The 22,067-nt window shown below is 38.2% G+C and overlaps 1 protein-coding gene across 2 annotated transcripts in view; it reads left to right on the top strand.

Annotated features, from left to right (window-relative positions):
- Nucleotides 1-22,067, top strand: part of Smu1 (SMU1 DNA replication regulator and spliceosomal factor) — a 34,940-nt gene that overhangs the window by 10,516 nt on the left and 2,357 nt on the right. For both annotated transcript variants that reach the window (XM_074051610.1, XM_020156173.2), the window contains 8 exons: nucleotides 3,261-3,413; nucleotides 4,715-4,825; nucleotides 10,797-10,925; nucleotides 12,404-12,523; nucleotides 14,877-14,993; nucleotides 15,676-15,803; nucleotides 16,415-16,541; nucleotides 18,882-19,049. In XM_074051610.1, the coding sequence (XP_073907711.1) occupies nucleotides 3,261-3,413; nucleotides 4,715-4,825; nucleotides 10,797-10,925; nucleotides 12,404-12,523; nucleotides 14,877-14,993; nucleotides 15,676-15,803; nucleotides 16,415-16,541; nucleotides 18,882-19,049 (1,053 nt within the window). The remainder of the gene's footprint in view (nucleotides 1-3,260; nucleotides 3,414-4,714; nucleotides 4,826-10,796; nucleotides 10,926-12,403; nucleotides 12,524-14,876; nucleotides 14,994-15,675; nucleotides 15,804-16,414; nucleotides 16,542-18,881; nucleotides 19,050-22,067) is intronic.

Raw genomic sequence — 22,067 nt, forward strand, 5'->3', positions numbered from 1 at the left:
TTGGGTGTCCGTCTCAGTCTCCAGTCCTGGAGATGGTGCCTCAAATGTTGTTCTGTAGTTGTCTCATCAAAGGGGACGCATAAAGTAGAACAAAACTACACACACACACACACACACACACACACACACAAAACCCCCACCAAGTGTCCCAAGTTCAAATGCAATACAGTTTCAGTAAGTTTTTCAGCTTGCAAGTGTAATTCGGTTATTCTCTCATCAAAGGTAGGGAGAAAAAGAAAAAAACAGAGTCTGGAGACAGTTCTGAGAATGGTTTCTGCAGCTGTGGCTTGCCTGCCCGCTGCTGTCAGCCTGCTGTTGCTGGCGGCGTTATTTATGCAGATCTCTGGGGTGAGCTTAGCACTCACCTGGCCCCGAAGGCTTTGTTTGCTCAGAATTCTCCTGTGTGGGAGCCTCTGCTACAAGCTTTCCCCTTTCCAAGTACACTGGGAAAGGTGACACTGCACCGGCGTTGTCAGGCCTGAGTGTTTATTTACAGTTCATATGGGAAGTGGGTCTTCCCCCCTCTCCTGTAGAGTTTTCCTCCCACTGCCACTTTCACAAGCTTTCCTGCTCCTGATTACTGGGTAGTGCTGTTGCTCCTGCCAGCCGTCATGTTTGTTTATAGTTCACGTGGGAAGTGGGTCTTCCCTCCTCTCCTGTGGAGTTTTCCTCTGCTCCTGGTTGCTGGGTGCTTGCCCCCCCCCCCCCCCCCCGCTCCCTCCAGAGCCTCTCCAGCCCGCCCGGCTTGTTTATTTACAGTCCCGGGAAGGATTCCCTTACCCCAGTCTTTGGTGCTCAGGGCGCCCCACCCTCTTTCCCGCGTGTCTTTATTTTTCTTATTGCTTATTAGTCAGTTTCTCTTTTTTCTGTGGGTGGAGGTCAGTCTGTCCAGGGGGCTATGCTGCTGTGGCCCAGCAACCAGAGTTGCTGGTCTGTGGGAGTACCGAGGTAAGGCGAAGCTCACTTGGTCCGCGTCTTCCCAAGCCGTCTGGGCACGGGAGACTGGCAGCCCGGGAGGCCCTCCTGGTTTCTCCGTTTAACGTGAAGTGGAGATTCTCTGCGCCGGCTGGAGATGTGGAGGAGTCAAAGTTATACCTTTTCTCAGTGATTATGCCTGCAAAGTGTGTCTCCAGCATCTCTCCAAGATTTCACTCTAGGAGGCTCGCTTTCTGCTTCCTTCCTCTAGCCGCCATCTTGGAATCTCACCATTTCTTTTTTGTAGTGTTAGAAATAAAACTCAGGAAAATTGGAAAAAAAAATTCTTTTTGTTCTTGGGGTCTTGTGCTCTACCACTTGAACAACACTCAGCCCTTTCATTACTTTGGTTATTTTTTAGTTTTTTTTTCCAGGACAGGCCATGGACTGATCCTTCTTCCTATGGCCTCCTGTGTAGCTGGGATTAAGGCATAGCATAGTTTATCTTAGATTATAATGTGCATCACCATGTCAGTTTATTAGCCGAGACGGAGTCTCGCTAACTTTTTGACCAGGAACCGCAATCCTCCTGATCTCTTGCCTCTCAAGTAGTTGGGATTACAGAAATGTACCATGCCCAGCCCTAAAATTATTTCTTCAGTGATCATTAATGAAATATTCTAATTCTAGCTGGTGTACTGTGATTCAGCTCTGGCATTAGCCACCTGGAATCCAACAGACCCTACAAGTTAAATGCTTAGTCCACCACAAAATTGCCCTTATTTTATTTCTGTTTTTTTTTTGGGGGGGTTTGTTTTGCTTGCCCTTATTTTTTAGATACTGGTGCAATTTAGGGGTCTCCAGGCCATTTATACTTTTGGCCAACTAGCCACAAATTTTGGGGTTCTTACAACCTATTCAGGTTTGATAGTTCTCTAGAATGACTCAAAATTTAGAGAAACTCTGTACTTAACAATTATTATCATCAAGGATCCAGATAAGGACCAGCCAAATGAAGAGACATGAACAGGCAAAAGTATGAGAAGGTACTGAATGTACTGTGAGATTGGTTTGTGCTACTTACTGGTATGGCAGTGTGTTCACCAACCAGGAAGCTTCATTGAAATTTATGTTGGGTTTCATTACGTAGGCATGATTGATAGCTCAGTCTCCAGCTTCAGTCACAATCAATACTTAGTCTTTCTGGTAACCATTCTCTATTTTAAGCCATCTCTTTAGCACAAACTTAAGTGTGGTTCATGGGGCTCGTAAGTAGCACAGGTACTCCTTTTACTGGCAAAATTCTAAGAATTTTAGAAGCTGCAAACCAAGATCCTAGGACAAAGATGAAATTATTTATTTTTTTGTTTGTTTATTTATTTATTGTGATACTGGGGCTTGAACTCAGGGCATACACCTTGAGCCACTCACTCCACCAGTCCTTTTCTGTAATGGGTTTTTCAAGATAGGGTCTCCTGAACTAAATGCCCAGGCTGGCTTTGAACCCAATCCTCTTGATCTCTGCCTCCTGAGTAGCTAGGATTATAGATGTGAGTCACTGCCATGTGGCTCAAATTATTTATTATTAAAAAGATATTAAGGGGAAGGGGGGAGAAATGACCCAAATATTGTATGCACATATGAATAAAAGAAATTTAAAAAATGTAAAAAAAAAAAGATATTAAAAAACAAGAAACAGGACTGGTAGAGTGGCTCAAGTGGTAAGAATGCTTGCCTGTCAAACATGAGGCCCTGTGTTAAAACCCTAGTGCTGCAAAAAAACAAAAAAAAACAAGAAAAAAAATAACCTTACAAAATAAGAATTGACATAAAGGGAATGACCATTAAAAAGAGAGAGAAAGACAACAGAACTGAGTGATATTTATAGAAAAAAGATTGTATTGTTGTTTGAAGTAAAAGTAGGGAAGTTGGTTTGTTTATTAATAATCCACATAAAGTTTGGTAATTCCCTGTAGAAAATTTTGATAATTGGAAAAAGGTTTCTCTGTAGTCCATGGAGCTATTCCTACTTTCAGTTTTCTTTAGCATTTGTATTCTGAACAAGAGGTCTGAGGAGGAGAGACTGATAGATAAAAATGAAAGATGAAGAGTTGTGAGGCAGAGGCAGGAGAAGGTCAGCCTGCTGGGCTCTATAGAAAGGCCGTCTCGAAAAAAAAAAGAATTGAAGTTGTTTATAGTTTTTTAAGTTGTTCACTTAAAAAATTGCTAGTAAAAAGGAAAAGCAACATTTCAAGGTATGAGAAAGCACTTTGGCAGGCCATGTCAGTGTCAGAATTTTACCAAAAAAGACAGAGAATGTGTTGAATCATCCATTTTCTTTCCAGGTTGTTCTGGAATTGATAGAGCTACGTGAATTGGGTGCTGCCAGGTCACTTCTGAGACAGACTGACCCCATGATCATGTTAAAACAAACACAACCAGAGCGGTATATTCATCTGGAGAACCTCTTGGCCAGGTCTTACTTTGATCCTCGTGAGGTATGACTGTGGTAATGAAAAGAAACTTATTAACTGTAAATATTCAGTAATGTGGTCTTTTTTTTTTTAAAGCCATTTTATTGGACACTTGTGATTTTGATTTAATTTTTGAGAATGGTGCTTTTCTTTTTATATATGTTAGCTAAAATTTGCTATGTTAAATAGTGTTTTCTGAGTATTTGAAGGTCTTTTCTCCTACACACACCCCCATTTTTGAGGATTGTGTGTTAGTTAGTAAAGAAGTTAGACCCAGGTGTGGTGGTGCTGTAATTCGAGCACTTGGGAGATTGAGACAGAAGGATGGAGAGTTTGAGGCCAGCCTGGGCTACGTAGCAAAACCCTATTTTCAGAAAAAAGAAAGAAATTTTATTCTGATGTCACCTTCACATTAGCTCACATCCTTACCTGTCTCTGAAGTGCTGCCGGATTGCTGGTATGAGAGCTTTTGTGTCCCTTCCCCTGACAATTGTAGTTTCTTTTTACCCCTTTCTGTCCCCAGAAGCTTGTGCTTTTGCTTGTGCTTACAAGTAGAGCATGGTGATTGATATTCTTTAATTCTTCCAAAATCTTAGTATTATGTATATACATGTACATATATATACATGTATGTATTTTTAAAAAGTAGTATGAACTGGGTAATGGAAGGTAAAATAAATTTACACCTGGGTTCTAGCTACTTGGGAAGCTGAGATCAGGAGGATTGTGGTTCTAGGCCATTCCCAGCAAATAGTTCATGGCATCCTGTTTCCAAAATACCAGAGCAAAATGGACTGGAGGTGTGGCTCAAGTAGTACAGCACCTGCAAGCTTGAAGCGTTGAGTTCAAACACAACCCCAGTCCCACCTAAATAAATAAGTAAGTAAGTAAGTAAGTTACAAAAACTGATGATGAAAGAAGTTTAGATTACCAGAACAGAATTTAAGTTAGAGGTGGTAAAGCACTTTTGGGCTGGGTGTCTTTGATTGAAAGACATTTCTAAAGAATATAAAAGTTGTTGCCTCTGCAAATTTTTTAGAATCTGAAAATACTTTTCTGGCTTTGATGTGGCTTACTTGGACTCTGCAGAAATAGCAGGGTGGTTGACTGACACTAGTTCTCTCTCAGCTTATACTTTTAAAATGCAAATGGGCAAAATTGGAAAAGTATTTTTCAAAACAAAATTGGTTTAATTAATCCTGTTTAACTGTGTAGTTTCCTTTCATCTTTTCCTCTGTGTCTTTTGCTTATTTGTTTGCATTAAATAAGCACACTCATACCTTGTTGCTTCTTAGAAATAATGCTACCTTTCTCTCCTTTTTCAGGCATATCCAGATGGAAGTAGCAAAGAGAAAAGAAGAGCTGCAATTGCCCAGGCCTTAGCTGGGGAAGTCAGTGTGGTACCTCCATCTCGCCTCATGGCATTGTTGGGGCAGGTAATTAAATGTCTGTAGAACCGAAATTACCCTGAAATATTTCCTATGTGTAAACTATAAATATTAGCTAAAGAAATTAGATACCCTACAAATTGGAGTCTACCGATGAAGCTGCTTGTACCAGCAGCTGTGCCATGTCACCTTTCCTCTTTCCTGGGAGAGACAATGCAGACTAGTGGTTATCTACATAAGCTATAGCATCAGTTAAAATGAGGATAGCCATAGAATTTATTATCATTCTGTCTGGGATATCTTGGAGAGTTCTCTTGATTACAATGCCAGGATACCAGGTGCAAATGGAACTGTCCTGGGGAAGTTGGAACAAATGTTGGTTACCCTAGGTAGAATCCATGCTGTCTTACCTATCAGCTATATGATCTTGGCAAGTTAACTTTTCTGATTATTCATTACAGTGTTGCACTAAAGATTAAGTGAGATAATCCTCATAAAGAGTATTAAGGCAACACATACTGCATGTGTTGCCTAGTACCTTATAAACAGTAGCTGCTGGTGATATGGGGGGGTGTGTGTCTGTGTGTGTGTGTGTGTGTGTGTGTGTGTGTATGTGTGTGTGTGTTGCTGAGGTTTGATGAGGTTTGAACTTGGGGCCTACACCTTGAGCCACCTACCAGCCCTTTTTTGTGATGGGTATTTTTCTTTTTATTATTTTATTATTCATATGTGCATACAAGGCTTGGGTCATTTCTCCCCCCTGCCCCCACCCCCTACCTTACCACCCACTCTGTCCCCTCCCTTCCCCCCCACCCCCTCAATACCCAGCAGAAACTATTTTGCCCTTATTTCTAATTTTGTTGTAGAGAGAGTATAAGCAATAATAGGAAGGAACAAGGGTTTTTGCTGGCTGAGATAAGGATAGCTATACAGGGAGTTGACTCACATTAATTTCCTGTGCGTGTGTGTTAACTTCTAGGTTAATTCTTTTTGATCTAACCTTTTTTCTAGTTCCTGGTCCCCTTTTCCTATTGGCCTCAGTTGCTTTTAAGGTATCTGCTTTAGTTTCTCTGCGTTAAGGGCAACAAATGCAATTTTTTAGGTGTCTTACCTATCCTCAGCCCTCCCTTGTGTGCTCTCGCTTTTATCATGTGCTCAAAGTCCAATCCCCTTGTGTTTGCCCTTGATCTAATGTCCACATATGAGGGAGAATATATGATTTTTAGTCTTTTTGGGTCAGGCTAACCTCACTCAGAATGATGTTCTCCAATTTGTGATGGGTATTTTTGGGATAGGGTCTTACAGACTTACTTTCCCAGGCTGGCTTTGAACCTCCATCCTCCTGATAGCTGCCTCCTGAGTAGCTTAGGATTACAGGCATGAGCCACCACTGCTTTAGTTTTTCTTTTGCCTAGTTTTCTGTGTCGTCTGATAATTCAGCATGAATCTTCCTACCAGAATTGTAAAAAAAAAAAAAATCCTTTTTTCCTTTTTGTTCATCCTGTTCCTGAAGCCCCTCTCGTTTTGTTTCCTTAAGAATTAGTTGTCTTGGATTGCTACACAAGTACTGTTTGTTTTCATACAGAGAATTTTTGCCCTCTTGTCATATTTTATAGATCTTTATTTCCTTCCTTTTGTAGTTTAAACTCATTTTCTTGGCAGTACTCGGTTTTAAACTCAACCTCATGTTTGCTAGGTGGGCATTCTACCACATGAGCTACTCTGCCAGCCCTAGATCCTTTTTTTTTGGTGGGCCTGGAGTTTGAACTTGGGGCTTCATGCTTATAAAGCAGGTGCTCTACCCCTTTAGCCACACCTCCAATCCATTTTGCTGTGGTTATTTTGGAGATGGGGTTTCATGAACTGTTTGCCTTGGCTGTCCTTGAACCTCAATCTTCCCAATCTCAGAGCCTCCACTGGTGCCTGGCTAGACTCTCATTTTGATGGAGTATTAAGAAAAAGGTGCATAGAAGTAACTTATTTTTTGGTACCAGAAGTAAATTTTTGAGATTTTATTTGTATTTATAATTTGTTGTATCTCTCTTTATTCAGTTTTTTATTGTTGTTGTTTGTCTTGTTTGCTTTTGTTGGGGATCAGACCCTAGGGCTGTGCACATGCTAGCAAGTGTTCTACTGGGCTACACCCCCAGGGCTGTTCCTCCCTGCATTGTCTTTATATTGTTCCTTTTTTTCTAAGTCCCACTTGTCTTTTTGTTTTGCTACCTGTATGTAGAAGCCCTCTGCAAATACTTAGTGATCCCTAGCTGTTGGTTCATATTTAAGAGAGGAACACTAAAAAGCTGTTAGGAAACTATGTGTTGGGTTGAAGTGGAAGGAGAAGTCTGGAATGATGAGATGAGGATCTTCAGGTATTGTCTGTAGAAATATTCTCTTGGTTGTCTAACTTTTCCATAGAATACTCTTGTTCCTGCCTGGGGCAGATAAAAGCTATAACCTAGGAGAAAGAGTTGGGAGGATAATGATGGGCATGGAGGTCAGAGAAGTCTTACTATTTGATATCCCAGTTTGCACTGAATTACCCCGGTTTTTTTTATGGCTTCTCACTCATGTCTTGCCCTTAGCTTACTGACTTTTCCAGAGCCCAGGACCTCAACTTTTCTAGAAGATAAGCTACCTGGTTTCTCTTGAGATTAAGGTATAGTAGTGACCTTTTACCTAAGGTTAAGAGTGGTCCTGGGGGGCTAATTGCTTCTTAAACAGATTTTATTGTTGCCCTTTTTAAGCCTTATGGCACACCTTGTCCTTAAAGGGTATATGATTCTTCTAATTCCTAAGCCATTTTGGAGTTTAGAATTTTCGAATTTGGCTTGCTTCTTCTGGCTTCCCCATCTATACCTTGAATACCTAAGTTTTCAATTTTCCCAGTTCTTCTTGCTTGTCATTAGTCCTTTCAGTTTTTGAAATTTAGCACATCTTTTCTGCTTATTTCTTATCCCATTCTCGTAGTTTTGGATATGTGCCTTTAAAATTTTTTTTTAAGAATTACTTTTTAATTAATTTTTTTGGTGGCACAGGGGTTTGAACTCAGGGCCTTGTGGTTGTACTTGCTAGGCAAGTGTTCCACCACATTTGAGCCATGCCTGTAGCGCCCAAGTGCTCATATTACAGGCATGTACCAACAGGCCTTGCTAGATATGTGCCTTTTTTCATCTGTTGTCATCACTTTCTTGCATTTTCTAGAAAAAGTGGAAATAAACTCATGTGTTCTTCAACATTTAATTGGTTAGATGTGAGGAGCAAATGAGGCTTTGGCTTTAGGTTGCTATTTAGATGTTTGGCTTGAGTGACTTTAGAGCAGATTTGTTGGGGTTGATGTTAAGAGACGGGATAGGGAAAATGGCTTATTTTTTTTTGTGTTGATTTTGAAGTTCCTATAGGATATACAAGTGGAAACCTCTACAATAGGCATTTGGATTTGTGATTCTGAGATGTAACTGAGAGATTTTGGGTAAGATTGACAGTTGATGTAATTTCTCAGATCTAAAGCAATTATAGTAAAGATCACAGATTAGAACTGTTTCACAAAAGAATTTTAGTGTTTACCAGAAAAGTAAACTTTTTTTTTTCTTTTCAATTGTTATCTTTATTTTGGTGCTAAATTATTGTCTTAATTTCAAGTGCGATCACTGCCTCTTTATATCCCTTCATAGAGCACACAGAGAGCAAAATATTTACATGCTGTATATATGTATATATACACATATATAACAAATATGTAACATATATTTAACCTATACATTTTTTCAGGTCTTATACATATGGATATGGATATGGATACATATATATTGGCTATATAATCTCCATGTTTCTCAGGAGCTAAGAGTTTGGAAGATGTACAATTTATGCATGTAGTCATAATGAAAAGTAAACTTTAAAGTATGTTTATCAGGACTGAGGTTGGCAGAGCATTTGCCTAGCAAACATGAACCCCTGCATTCAATTCCCAGTGCTGTCTCACCCCCTCCCAAAAAAGTATATTTATCAAAGCGATTTTGAAAAGGAAAATGGATGAGAGCATGATAGTCATGGAAATGTAGACACGTTTAATAAAAAGTACATAATTTGAATCAAACATTCTTGGCACAAGAATGTTTATTGTAATCAGTGCAACAGTAGAGTAAAAAATTTATCCTGGGGCTGGGAGTATAGCTTAGTGGTAGATCACTTGCTCAGCGTGTATGAGACCATGGGTTCAGTCCCCAGCAAGAAAAAAGAAAATCATTCTAGCCTAGAGAATGGCATGTGGGTCAGAGAGCTGAGTAGGAAGAGCTTCCCTGCATTAAATCTGCACCATCCTGTAGGCTAGGGCCTACATGGAACAAAAAAGCAGCAAGAGGAGAAGCTTGTGGTTCCTTAACCCTTTTTGAGTAGATGTGTTTGATCCTTTTGAGCCAGGTGTACTTTTCTTCTGTTGTCACCTATATACATCAGATTCCAAATTCTTCTCCCTTTGAATTGAAATCTGTACTAGTGACTCTCCAGGGGATTTTTTTCAGGCCTTTGACCTTGGAGTGGGGTTGTACTTCTCTATTTCTGGGGTTTCTGGCATCTTGGACCAAACAGGTACTGGTTTCTCTGGCTGTTCAGCCAATAGATGACCATTGTGGGAATATTTAGCCTCTGATAAGTGTGAGCTAATTTATAATTAGTACATTCTTATAATTAGTACATTCTAGTTGTTAGTGTTTCTTTGGCAAACCCTGACTAATGGAGAAGGCAAAATGACATAGTTGGCAAATGAACTATCCTAGGACCATCTGTCTCCAAAGTCCATGATTTTTCCACCCTTCATAATACAGTTTTGAAAACTGTTGTGATTACAACTTTTTTAGAAAACTGCCTTTTTTAGAAAAGTTTGGCATTAATAGTCTTTGTACTAGGGGTTTGAGACTGGGCCTTATGCTTGAAAGAAAGGTGCTCTGTCACTTCAGCCATTCTTCAGTCCTTTTCCTCTTTTAGTTATTTTTTTGAATAGGGTCTTACATTTTTGCCCAGGGCTAGTCTTGGACCATGGTCCTCCTACTTGTGCCTTCCACATAGCTGGGATTACAGGCACATGCCTCACACCCAGCTTGTTTGTCAAGATGGAGTCTTACTAACTTTTAGCTGGCCTTGAATTTCTCCCTGTCTGCCCCCTGAGTAGCTGGGATTACAGGCATGTGCCAGCACATCTGGCTCTATATTAAGTGTTAACCATTTATGTTTGTTTTGGATTCAGTAGTTTTTCTCTAGGGATAAACTGTTGGGGAAGAATATCCCCTAAAAAGAAAAAGTCTTATGGACAGGTGTGGTGGTGCATGTCTATAATTTGGGCAGTCAGGAGGCTGAGGCGGAAGGACCTTGAGTTCAAGGCCAGTCTGAGCTACATAGGAAGAGTTCTCCAAAAGAAAAGAGAAAAGGAAAAGAAAAACCTTTATGTCCATACATACTCTGCATTGTTTGGATGAGTAAAAAGTTGGAAGCAGTGTAAATGTTCACTAATAAATTAAGTAAAGTGAAACATCCAGTAGATAAGGGTATGTTTTGTAACCATTAAAATGATAGTTATGTCATAATGTAATGTGATAGAAGGTAAAGAGAGTAGTATAAAATTTTACATATAGTATAATTACTATTAGGGCAATTAAACACATTAATGTAAGGGGAAAATACTTATGTAAAGTGTTAATAGTAACTGTTTTTGAGTATTTGAATTATGGGAAATTTATTTCCCAAATTTTATTTATAATAAAGGAGCCACACTTATAAGGAAAACAGGTGAAGTATAGATGTGTGGACTGTCCTCCCACCTTGAGTCTCTTCCCATTCAGATCAGCTTGTATTCTTGGTCACAGGGAGAAGCACAGATTATGTTATGCTTGTATAGCCAAAGATGGTTGGGGTCTAGAAGACTCAGTTTCCTCTAGACCTCATCCTTTCGGGCTTGGTTTTGTCTGAGTAATTATGGCCAGAGCTTAAAAGCACCTCGGCAGATTGCTGTACTTTCTTTTTTCCATAGGCACTAAAGTGGCAGCAGCACCAGGGGTTGCTTCCTCCTGGTATGACCATAGATTTGTTTCGAGGCAAAGCAGCTGTTAAAGATGTGGAAGAAGAAAAGTTTCCTACACAACTCAGCAGACATATTAAGGTAGGATCTCTAGATACTCAGCCAGTTGATAATCATTTGTTGTGAACTCATCACAGGCTGAGCCAGGACCTGTGTAAGGAACTTGGGTACTAGAGAGTAGATCTCATTCCGTAGCTCTGATAACTCTTATGGTGTCCACTGGGGTACTGTTGTGGCCTGATAGTGGCATACCTTAAATGTATAGCTAAGTGGATATACACTTGACACCAGCCCCATCATCTACCATTACTTTTCCTTCCAAGAAGTCCACATTTGAAAGAATTGCTAACTCTTTGAGTAAACCTGGGACTATGAACTTTCTACACAGTGTCCTGTTAAACATTGATGTTTTTGCCTTTTGCATGTCATGAATTGTAAGGTTGGCTTCTGTAATGTTTGAGGAAAATGATTTTTATCATCTTAGTGCTGATTCTTTTCTTTTCTTCTTTTGTAGTTCTGGGAATCGACCCAGGGACCTCACATATAGCAAGTTTCTCTATCACTGAATTATATTCCCAACCCTTGTTTTTTATTTTAGTCTAGACTTTTCTAGGAAAAAGCACAAATGAAGTAATTGCTGTAGTTCCCAGAATTAGAAGTATACTTCCTACTTTAGCATCTCCTGTATATTACAATTTGTCTCTGGGTTTGTGCTCTAATTAACTTCATGGATTTAAAGGTATTTCATATTCCTCAACTCTTTGACTTTGTTTAGCTTTTTGGATTTATCTTTTCTAGATGATATGTTCTAACTTGCAAGAAGTGATATTTTTGGGCAGCACTTTTATTTACCCTACCTGAAGCATTGAGACATAGAAACTCATTATAATTACGCTACGGGGATAAGATTTTTCTGACATAAGCACTTTTCATTTTTGGCATTGTAAAAGAAATCTGCTTTAGAACTTCTCTCTGTTTTTCTCATTTGTGTAAGGTCCTATAGTTTTCCCATATTACCATCCCACATTCTGAGCATTTACTAGGCTATTAAGTTTAATTAGTTGTCCTAGATTTTATGAGCCACACATTATCACAGATTAAGTAAAGATCATAAACCTTATTATAATGGAAAGCTTATTTAAAAAATAGTGTAGGAAGACATACTTTTTTTTTTTTTAACTATTCCCCTAGATAGGAAACAAGAACACATTAGGCTATGTTGAGTATGAAAGTCATGCTAATAATAGTTGAGTCTAGCAAAAACTTAACAGTTTGAGCTAACACGATTATTTGTTCTAAATTCCATTTTAAAATAGTTTCCCCCTTTGTCTTTGGGAAATTCAGTCTCATAGTCAAAAACCTATCTTCATCTAAACATAAACTGGTCATAGCAAACATCCATTATCTCCCCATGTCCAGGTATAGAAATACCTCAGTACTCCATAGTATGGGCCAGCTATGACTTTCTGTAAGGTTAGGGTTTCTCAAAAGGTTAAAATGAGAATTTTTTTAAGGGTGTTAGATAAAAAGTAATCATTTCATTGTTTCATTTGAAACAGTTTGGTCAGAAATCACATGTGGAGTGTGCTAGATTTTCTCCAGATGGTCAGTATCTGGTCACTGGGTCTGTTGATGGGTTCATTGAAGTATGGAACTTTACTACTGGAAAAATAAGGAAGGTAAAGTATTTTAAATATATCACCTTTTCTAGTGGAAGAATTACTGACTTTGAATTAATTGTCTATTGCTTTTATAGTTTTAATTTAAAATTATTTTAAATTTGAATTCTGAGTTTATTAACAAAGGGAGGACTTTATTATGTATACTTCTGTATTTTAATAATTTTATAGAAACTGAAAAAAATATTTTACATAAACATATATATATATATAAATAGGTGTTTTGACGTTTTAGCAAAGATTTATTTTTGAATAACAGGATAAAGGAGGAAGAAGTGAGGGAAGGGAGGGGGAGAAAGGAAGAGAAACATTTCCTGTTCCTCATGCAGGAAATGGGAGCAAAGACTCCAAAGGTTTATATTTTGAATGGGATATATATATATGTATGTATATATATATATATACACATTCAAAAGGTGGCAGAAGGTAGTCAAGTAAAGAGTTTGGGGCTGAAAGTGGCTCAAGCTGTAGAGTGCCTACTTTGCAAGCTCAGAGCCATGAGTTCAAAAAGTTCCATTTAAAAAAAAAAAAAAGAAAATCTGACTTTCTGCCATGTCCTTCTGCCAGTCACTTCTCTTCCTTGGACTGTCAGGGCTACTCTTGTCTTATTTAACCTTCCTAGAATATTGTGTGTGTGCTTACAAGCAGTTACTTTTTTTTTTTTTTTTGATGTCATTGGGCTTGAACTCAGGGCCTCACACTTACTAGGCAGGTGTTCTCACCACTTGAGCCACTCTGCCAGCCTTATGGCTTTGTGTTGTAAAGCAGGTGCTTGCAAAGCAGGTGCTCTAATGCTTGGGCCACACCTGCAGTCCATTTGCTCTGGTTATTTTGGAGATCAGGGCTTTCAAACTCTGCCCAGGCTGGCCTCAAACCATGATCCTCTTGATCTCAGCCTTCCAAGTAACTAGGATTAGAGGTGTGATCCAGTGGCACCTGTTTCAAAAAATTTTTTTTTAAAATACAGATGGTAATATATATAGTGTTTTGCTCCTTTACTCTTTGTTTTGGAGATAATTGCTCTAATATATTCCATTGCATGCATTGAATCATGATACATGTAGCTGGCCGCTTTAAGATTGTTTCCAGTCTAACCTAATTATAATACTGATTGTATTTCTCTTAGGAAGTTTATATGTGAAAACCCACCAATATTTTCCTATTCTGTACAGTTCATCGATATCCTTTGTCCATTTTTCTATTGAATTTTTTTTGAAAGTGCTCTTTATGTTTTGAGGAAGTCAAAATATACATTGCAAATATTTTTCAGTTTTGACTTATCTTCTGACTTTACTTATGGTTTTGTTTTACTTAAATTATTTTGTATCATTTATTCACATTTTTCCATAATTTCTTCTCATACTTTTATGTTTAATAAAGTTTTGGGGTATTTTTTTGGCATTACTGGGGTTTGAACTCATGGCCTCACGCTTGCTAGAAAGGTGCTGAACACTTGAGTCACTCCCCCAGCCTTGTTTTGTGTTGGGTATTTTCAAGATAGGGTCTCTCAGACTATTTGCCCAGGTTGGCCTTGAACTGTGATCCTCCTGATCTTTGCCTTTCGAGTAGGTAGGATTACAGACTTGAGCCACCAGCATCTGTGATGATAAAGTTGGTATAGCTTCAACTTAATTTTTTTCTCAAATAGCTATTTATTATCTTTTATCTACTGACTTAAAATGTAATCACTATCACAGAGTACTAAATTCCACTCCTTGTGTAATGTGTTTGTGAATGATTTTCACTTTCTACTTTATATATTTTTGCATAGTTTGCCTTTCTTTTTAAACCATCAATCAGTCTCACTTTACAGTTTCACTAGTAAAGATACTTTCATTTGAACAATAGTGGATGATGAAAGAAGTATTAATAGATTTGTCAATAAATGGTTTTAGGAAAATTAGCTGACAATTGAAAAAAATCCCCTCAAATAAGTAAATTCATAGTTATTAATGATGTAAAATATGAACCTGTAGAGAAATTTTGCCTAGAAAATGCCAGTAAGCAAAAGTTCTAGATTATTATGTTGGCTTTTCATCTTGGTATTACTATTTTTTAAGTAGATAGGGTCTTACTATGTTGCTGAGACTGGCCCCAAACTCTTGGGCTCAAGTGGTGCTCCCGCCTGGCCTCTTGAATAATACACACTAACATGCTGGGTTATATTAATTTGAGTTTTGCAGAATTATTTTTAGCAATATCAGTTCATTAGGAATGTGTGCTTGGCACTACTAAACAGTAGTGAGATTTAGAGTAGGCACAATCTGTTATCTTGCTTTTAATGAGGTTCTAGAGTTATGGGGCCAGTGGTCTTTGATTTTTTTTAATAAATGCTAACCATCATTTCCTTTAGGATCTTAAGTACCAGGCCCAGGATAACTTCATGATGATGGATGATGCTGTGCTCTGCATGTGTTTCAGCAGAGATACAGAAATGTTAGCAACTGGGGCCCAAGATGGAAAAATCAAGGTATGGATTAGTGGCACAAGTTCTTGCATGTAGACATTTTGAGAATTCTGTAATCATATAGTGTCCTATGTGTGATATTCAGCATGATTAGCTATAGTTTATTGAGCATCATCTTTATGCAGATGACTTTATTTTTTCTTGTTTAGTCCTAATAATAACTACCTTGGATGGTCCAATAACATGTTTAAAGTCACACAGCTGGTAAATGATAGATCTGGGACTTTGGTCTAAAATCTTCCTATGCTTGTTTCTGTTCTGGCTCACTGTATGTGATGTATTCTACTTTGATTTTTTTATTGGGGGTGGGTGGGTGGTGTACAGCTGATTATTGATTATTCCATGGGCTAGACAAAATAAAGAGATGTTCTTGGAGTCTGAATTTTTGTTTTAAATGTGGTGCTGTTGAACCCAGGGCCTTGTGCATGTTAGGCAAAATACTCTTACCACTGAGTTTTATTTCCAGCCCTGAATTTTTGTTTTAATAATTTACAAGGAAAGCGTTTTAAGTTTCAAAGGATTCAGCTGTCATTGTTCTCCATGAACCAGACATATCATATTCAGCTATTAGCATGCATTTTTAATGCTGTTTTGGCCCATTGGTGAGCACTGCATATTGCATGGCTCTGTGGGCTGCAGTGAAACACTCTACTTACAAATTTTTATTGTTCTTTTTTTAATAAAGGTGTGGAAGATTCAGAGTGGACAGTGTTTAAGGAGATTTGAAAGGGCACACAGTAAAGGTGTCACCTGTCTAAGCTTTTCCAAAGATAGCAGTCAGATTCTTAGTGCCTCTTTTGACCAGACAATTAGGTAAGTGAGAATCTCAAAACTACCTTCACTTTGGTTTGATAAATTGAAGCCCAAAGGGAGAAGGTACCAGTGCTTCTTTACATGCCTTCACCTGGATGGGGTGATATGAAATGTGAGGGTATGTGAGACTTTGTTTTCCCAAATTACATTTGACACATTGCTGTTCTTCTGACCATTTGAGTCTTTATCCAGAAGAGAAATTTGAAAGAGAGTATTGCAGTATTTCATGTTTCTTAAAGTGTGGGCTATGGATTCAACTGTCATAATCACTTTAGAGTGTCTGTCACTGATAGATGCCTGGGACTCAGTGATCTGGGTTCAATGATTCTCAATCTCTTATTTACTAGTATTTTAGAGGTTCAGTCTTGGACAGAAGGTTGTGGTATTGATGACATTTTTTTCCAGTCTTTTTCTATGCAATTTGCTTTTGGTTTTGTTTCATTGTTTAACATAGTGAAGATGGTACTGCATACATGATGGCAGAGCCCTTTTTCTTTACTTAATATTATGAAACAAACTTCTGTAATTCATCTGAAATGTACTCAACACTTGGCCCTAACAATAATATAGCAAATATTAATTGTTCTTTTCCTTTGCTTTCATTGTGATAGAATTCATGGTTTAAAATCTGGGAAAACCCTGAAGGAATTTCGTGGCCATTCCTCCTTTGTTAATGAAGCAACATTTACACAAGATGGACATTATATTATCAGTGCGTCCTCTGATGGCACTGTAAAGGTTAAGTATTTGCTACTGGTTAATTTAGGATGTCTGTTTTACCTTTATTCTTTGACAAGTTGCAGTTGTGGTAATGGTGATGACTGTGGTGGAGTAAACATCTTACCATCTATTTTAACTATAACTGAAGTGAGTCTGAGACAAAAGTAATACTCTGTGGGTAGTCCCTATTGGTTTAGGGACTCCAAATCTCAGACCTATATAATGCAATCCAAAGAAGCTTGTATCGTTTAGAAAAAGAGGAAAGGTGTGGAGTCCTACTTTTAAATGATCTATTCACATATAACACACAGTGGTTAAATCTATCTTGCTATAAATAAGGCCCACCCCTAACAGTCAAATTCACAAAAGGTTCAGTGGCCAAATAAATAGATCTCTTTTTTGTTGCATAGCCTCATCCCACCCCTAACCCCTAAATTTAGGACTTTTCTTTTAGCATTTATAAAGGAATAGGAGTAGAACTAAGCTCTCTCTCAGATACTTACTCGCTTTCCTCAAGTCTCAGCTGAAAGTAATGGGTCTTTAGTACCTTAAACAATTTAGTTATTTAAAAAGAGGGTCTTGTTTCCTGGAAAAGACCTGAGAAACTCAAGTAGGAAATTGATCTCTTTGAGATAACTCCTCCTTTACATTCTGGACTTGCTTCTTTTAAATTGCTTTATGTAAGCAAGTGCTTTGATGGGGAGTTTTTAACATAAACACTTAAATGCCAGACCACCGTCTGAAATTGTTTGATCTTAGGCATTGAACTACAAACCTGAGAGCAATTGGAATGGATGGGGAAATAAATATACAGAGCTCTTAATACTTCAGTCATGGGATTTGCCCTGTATGCTATACGTGTGAGCCTTACAACTTATAAATGCCATTGGGAGGTGGCTTGTCTAGTTTTGTTTTGTTGTCTTTCCTCATAGTTCTGCAGTGAGTGGGGTAAAGCATCTCTTTGACTTTTGAACAAAACACTAAAAGCCTTAGAACTCTTGATCCCTGAAATGTTCATTTTTTTTCTTGGCAACTGGTATTCAGAACAAGACTGGAGCAGGTGATAAATGTTTTTACTAGGCAACTCGTGGACAACTGTTCCCTTCTATTTATGGACATTTATTAAAACATCTGTATTATGCCAAGCTCTGTGTTAGTCAGAGAAAGTGGGACAGAGGTTTATTAAGTGAGTTATATCTGGAGAGTGCCATGCAATGCTTAGTCCATGTCTTCTCTAAGCACATCTCAGATTTTTGGGCTGACTGATATAACTCCTTCACTTCATAAGAACCTAGGACAGAAAAACTAAGAAAGGTAATGCAAGTGGCCAAGTGGATTCTGCTTCATGAATCCTCATGTATATGCCAACATTGTGACTTAGGTGTGGTCATTTTCAGTATAAGCTATACATTAGAATCACTTGTGAAACTAAAAAAATGCCTGTGCCTATTACTCACCTCAGACCTACTAAATCGGAATTTTTAGGATAGGGTTCTAAGCTAAGAAGTACCCATTTAGTTTGATTTCTAGACAAGAGTGGTATTTTTTGTTGTTTGTTTGATTACACTGAGGTTTGAACTTAGGGCTTTGAGATTGCAAAACAGATGCTCTACTGCCTAAGCCACACCTCTAGTCCATTTTGCTCTGGTTATTTTGAAGATGGGGTCTTGTGAACTGTTTGCCTGGGCTGGCCTCAAACAGAGATTCTCCTGATATCTGCCTTCCAAGTTGCTAGGATTAAAGGTGTGAACTCGGCACCTGGCTGTTTTGTTGTTTTTTTTGAGTCAGGGTCTCACTATGTAGCCCAGGCTGGTGTTGAACTCACCATCATTCTTCTTCCTCAGCCTCTTGGCTGCTGGAATTAATAGCCATTATACCTGACTTCTGGTTTTGATAGTAGTAACATTGACACATAGCTAATTTCAAAGACAGGTAGATCTGTTAGGTAAGGAAGAATACATAACAGGGTTGGGGGCATGGCTCAAGTGGTAGACTGCCTGTCTAGCAAGACTAAAGTCCTGAGTTCAAACTCCATACCCTCCCCCCAACCAAAAAAAGTGTGTGTGTGTAGTATGTATCTGTGTGTGTGTGTGTGTATACATGAAAAAAATCATAGACTTTAAAAAGGGTTTTATTGTTTATCTTTTGACTTTCATTTTGTTTATGCCAGTTAATCAACAAATCAGTGTTGAGTGCTTACTATATACATGGTAATGTTGGGTAGTTGATTTTAAAATCAACTAAGCTCTTTTTGAATCTATTTTACTTTTTTAGTAACCTAATTCTTAATTTTTTAAGCCCTAAAACTTTAGTCGTTCTTATACTCAAATGTTTATGCTTAAAATTTTTGTGTGGTAGATCTGGAATATGAAGACAACAGAATGTTCAAATACCTTTAAGTCTCTGGGCAGCACTGCAGGGACAGATATTACTGTCAACAGTGTGATCCTGCTTCCTAAAAACCCAGAGCACTTTGTGGTGTGTAACAGATCAAATACAGTGGTCATCATGAACATGCAAGGACAGGTAAGTGCTCAGAAAAGGGCCTTTGCACTGTACCTGGTCCTGGCCTTCCCTACAACCAAATAAAGGTGTACTACTTTATGAGTTGTATTTGTTTTTTAGACATTTACTTAAACTATAGCTCTACAAAACATCTCTTTGGTGTTTCAGTCCTAACTCCCAGCAGCCACTGATCTATTTTCCATTATTATAATTTTGTCATTAAGAAAATGGTCGGTGGCTCATGCTGTAATCCTAGCTGCTCAGGAGGCAGAGGTCAGGAGGATTCAGTTTGAGGCTAGCACTGGGCAAATAATTCATGAGACCCTATCTTGAAAATACCCAACACAAAAAAGGGCTGATGGAGTGACTCAAGTGGTAGTGTGTGCCTAGCAAGCATGAGGCCCCTGAGTTCAAACCTTAGTACCGCTAGAAAAAAAAAAATCTTTGATTTTGGGAGTTTTAGGTTCATAACAAAATCGAGCAGAAGGTACAGACATTTCCCATATGGCACTGACCCCATATGTGCATAGCCTCCTCCATTATTAACAACCCCCACCAGAGCGGTACATTTGTTACAGTTGATGAGCCTACATTGGCACCTCTTTATCACTAAAGGCTATAGTTTACATTAGGGTTTATTCTCAGTGTTGAGCATTTTTTTTTTTTTTTTTTTGCAGTGCTCACATTTGAACTCAGGGCCTACACCTTGAGCCACTCCACCAGCCCTTTTTTGTGTTTTGTGTTTTTTCAAGATGGAGTCTTGTGAACTATTTACCCAGGCTGACTTTGAACTGTGACCCTCCTGATCTCTACCTCCTGAGTAGCTAAGATTATAGGCATGAGCCACCAGTGCCCAGTAGTGTTGAATATTCTGTGGGTTTAGACAAATGTATAATGGCAGGTATCCTCATTACAGTATCATACAGGGTTGTTTCACTGCTCATACAGTCCTTGAAGTTCTGCTTATTCATCTTTCCTTCCCCTCTAGCTCTGGCCATAACCCACCTTTTTTTTTGCCTTTCTCCAGAAAGTCATAATGGTTGCATGCAGCCTTTTCAAAGATTGACTTCTTTGTTTGGTCCTTGTTTTTCATGACTTGGTGGTTTTTTTGTTTTGTTTTGTTTTTTTGGCTGGTACTAGGGTTTGAACCAGGGCTTTATACTTGTAAAGCAGGCACTCTACCGCTTGAGCCACACCTCCAATCCATCTTGCTCTGGATATTTTGGAGTTGGGTCTCCTTGAAACATTTGCCTGAACTGGCCTCAAAGTATGATCCTCGTGATTTCAGTCTTCCAGGTGGCTACGATTACAGGTGTGAGCAACTGGCATCCAGTTAATAGCTCATTTCTTTTTAGTGCTGAGTATCCTTTGTCTGAATGTCCCACAGACAGGTACTTCAGGTACTGAAGAACATCTTGGTTGCTTTCAAGTTTTGATATTTAAGAATAAAGCTGCTATAAACCTCTGTCGGTAGGTTTTTGTGTGAACATACGTTTTCAGTTCTTTTAGGTAAATAGGTAGTGTGATTAATTACTGGATTGTATGGTGAAGTATATCTAGTTTTGTAAGAAACTGTGAAGACTCCTTTTCAAAGTGGCCATATCATTTTGTATTCCCACCAGTAATGAGTGAGAGTTCTTATTGCTTCTCATCCTTGCTTCCATTGGATGTTGTGTATTTTGGATTTTGGCCATTTTAATAGATGTGTAATAGGATCTCATTGTTTTCATTTGCCTTTTCGTAATGACCTGTGATATGTGCAACATTTTTTTCATATGCTTGTCATTTGTATACCTTTGGTAAAATGTCAAAATCTTTGACCTATTTTTCAATTGTTTTCTTATTGTTGGGTTTTAAGAGTTCTTTTTATATTATAGGTAATAGTCCTTTACCAGTATGATCCTCGTGGTTATTTTTCTGCCAGGCTGTGACTTGTCTTTTTTAATCCTCTTGACAGTGGCTCTCACAGGGCAGAAATTTTTAAATTTTAAAATTTAATTAAGTCTAGCTTATCAGTTCTTTGTCAATGGATTATACCTTTGTTATTCTATCTAGAAAGTTATAACCAAACTCAAGATCATCTAGATTTTTCTCCTGTGTTATCTTCTAGGAGTTTTATAGTTTTGAGTTTTGCATTTACGACTAACCCATTTTGAGTTTTGTGAAGAGTTATTAGATGTGTCTAGATTCATGTTTTTGCTTGTGGGTGTCTTATCTAGTTCTGGAGCCACTTGTTGAAAAAGGCTATCTTTCTTTTGCTCCTTTGTGAAAGATCAGTTGGCTATGGCTACAATACATAAATATATATGTATTTTTTATTTGATTTATTTATTTATTTATTTTTCTCTTGTGGAACTGCGGTATGAACTTAGGACTGTGCACTCTACATCTTGAGCCATACCTCCAGTAATACTGTTCTGGTTATTTTGGAGATGGGGGGGTCTCTCAAATGAACTATTTGCCCAGGCTGTTCTTGAACAGTCTGTATCAATCTCCCAAATAGCTAGAATTACAGATGTGACCCACCAGCACCTGGATGACTATTTTTTTGAGTCTATTTTTGGGTTCTCTGTTCTATTCCATTGATTAGTTTGTTCTTTTGCTAGCAGCATAGTCTTGATTACTGTAGCTGTATAATAAATCTCCAAGTCTACCAGTGTCAGTCCTTCAACTTTGTCCTCTTTCTTTAATACTGAGTTGGCTGTTCTGAGTCTTTTGCCTTTCCTTTAGAATCAGTTTGTCAATCTCCACAAAACAGCTTGCTTGGATCTAATTGAGATTGCATTGAATAGACAGATCAAATTGGGAAGATGTCTTGACCATATTGAGCCTTTGTATCCATGAACATGGAATATCTCTTTGAATATCTCTTTAATTCATTGATATCTTTTATCAGACTTCTGTAGTTTTAGTAATATAAATCTTTTGCATATTGTATTATATTTACCCCAAAGTATTTCACTTTTTCTGGTGCTAATACCAATGATATTTTTAAATTTCAAATCAATTTTCAATCCCTAGCTTCTGGAAGCTATTGCT

Source organism: Castor canadensis, chromosome 13 (genome assembly GCF_047511655.1).
Source record: "Castor canadensis chromosome 13, mCasCan1.hap1v2, whole genome shotgun sequence".
NCBI lineage: Eukaryota > Metazoa > Chordata > Mammalia > Rodentia > Castoridae > Castor > Castor canadensis.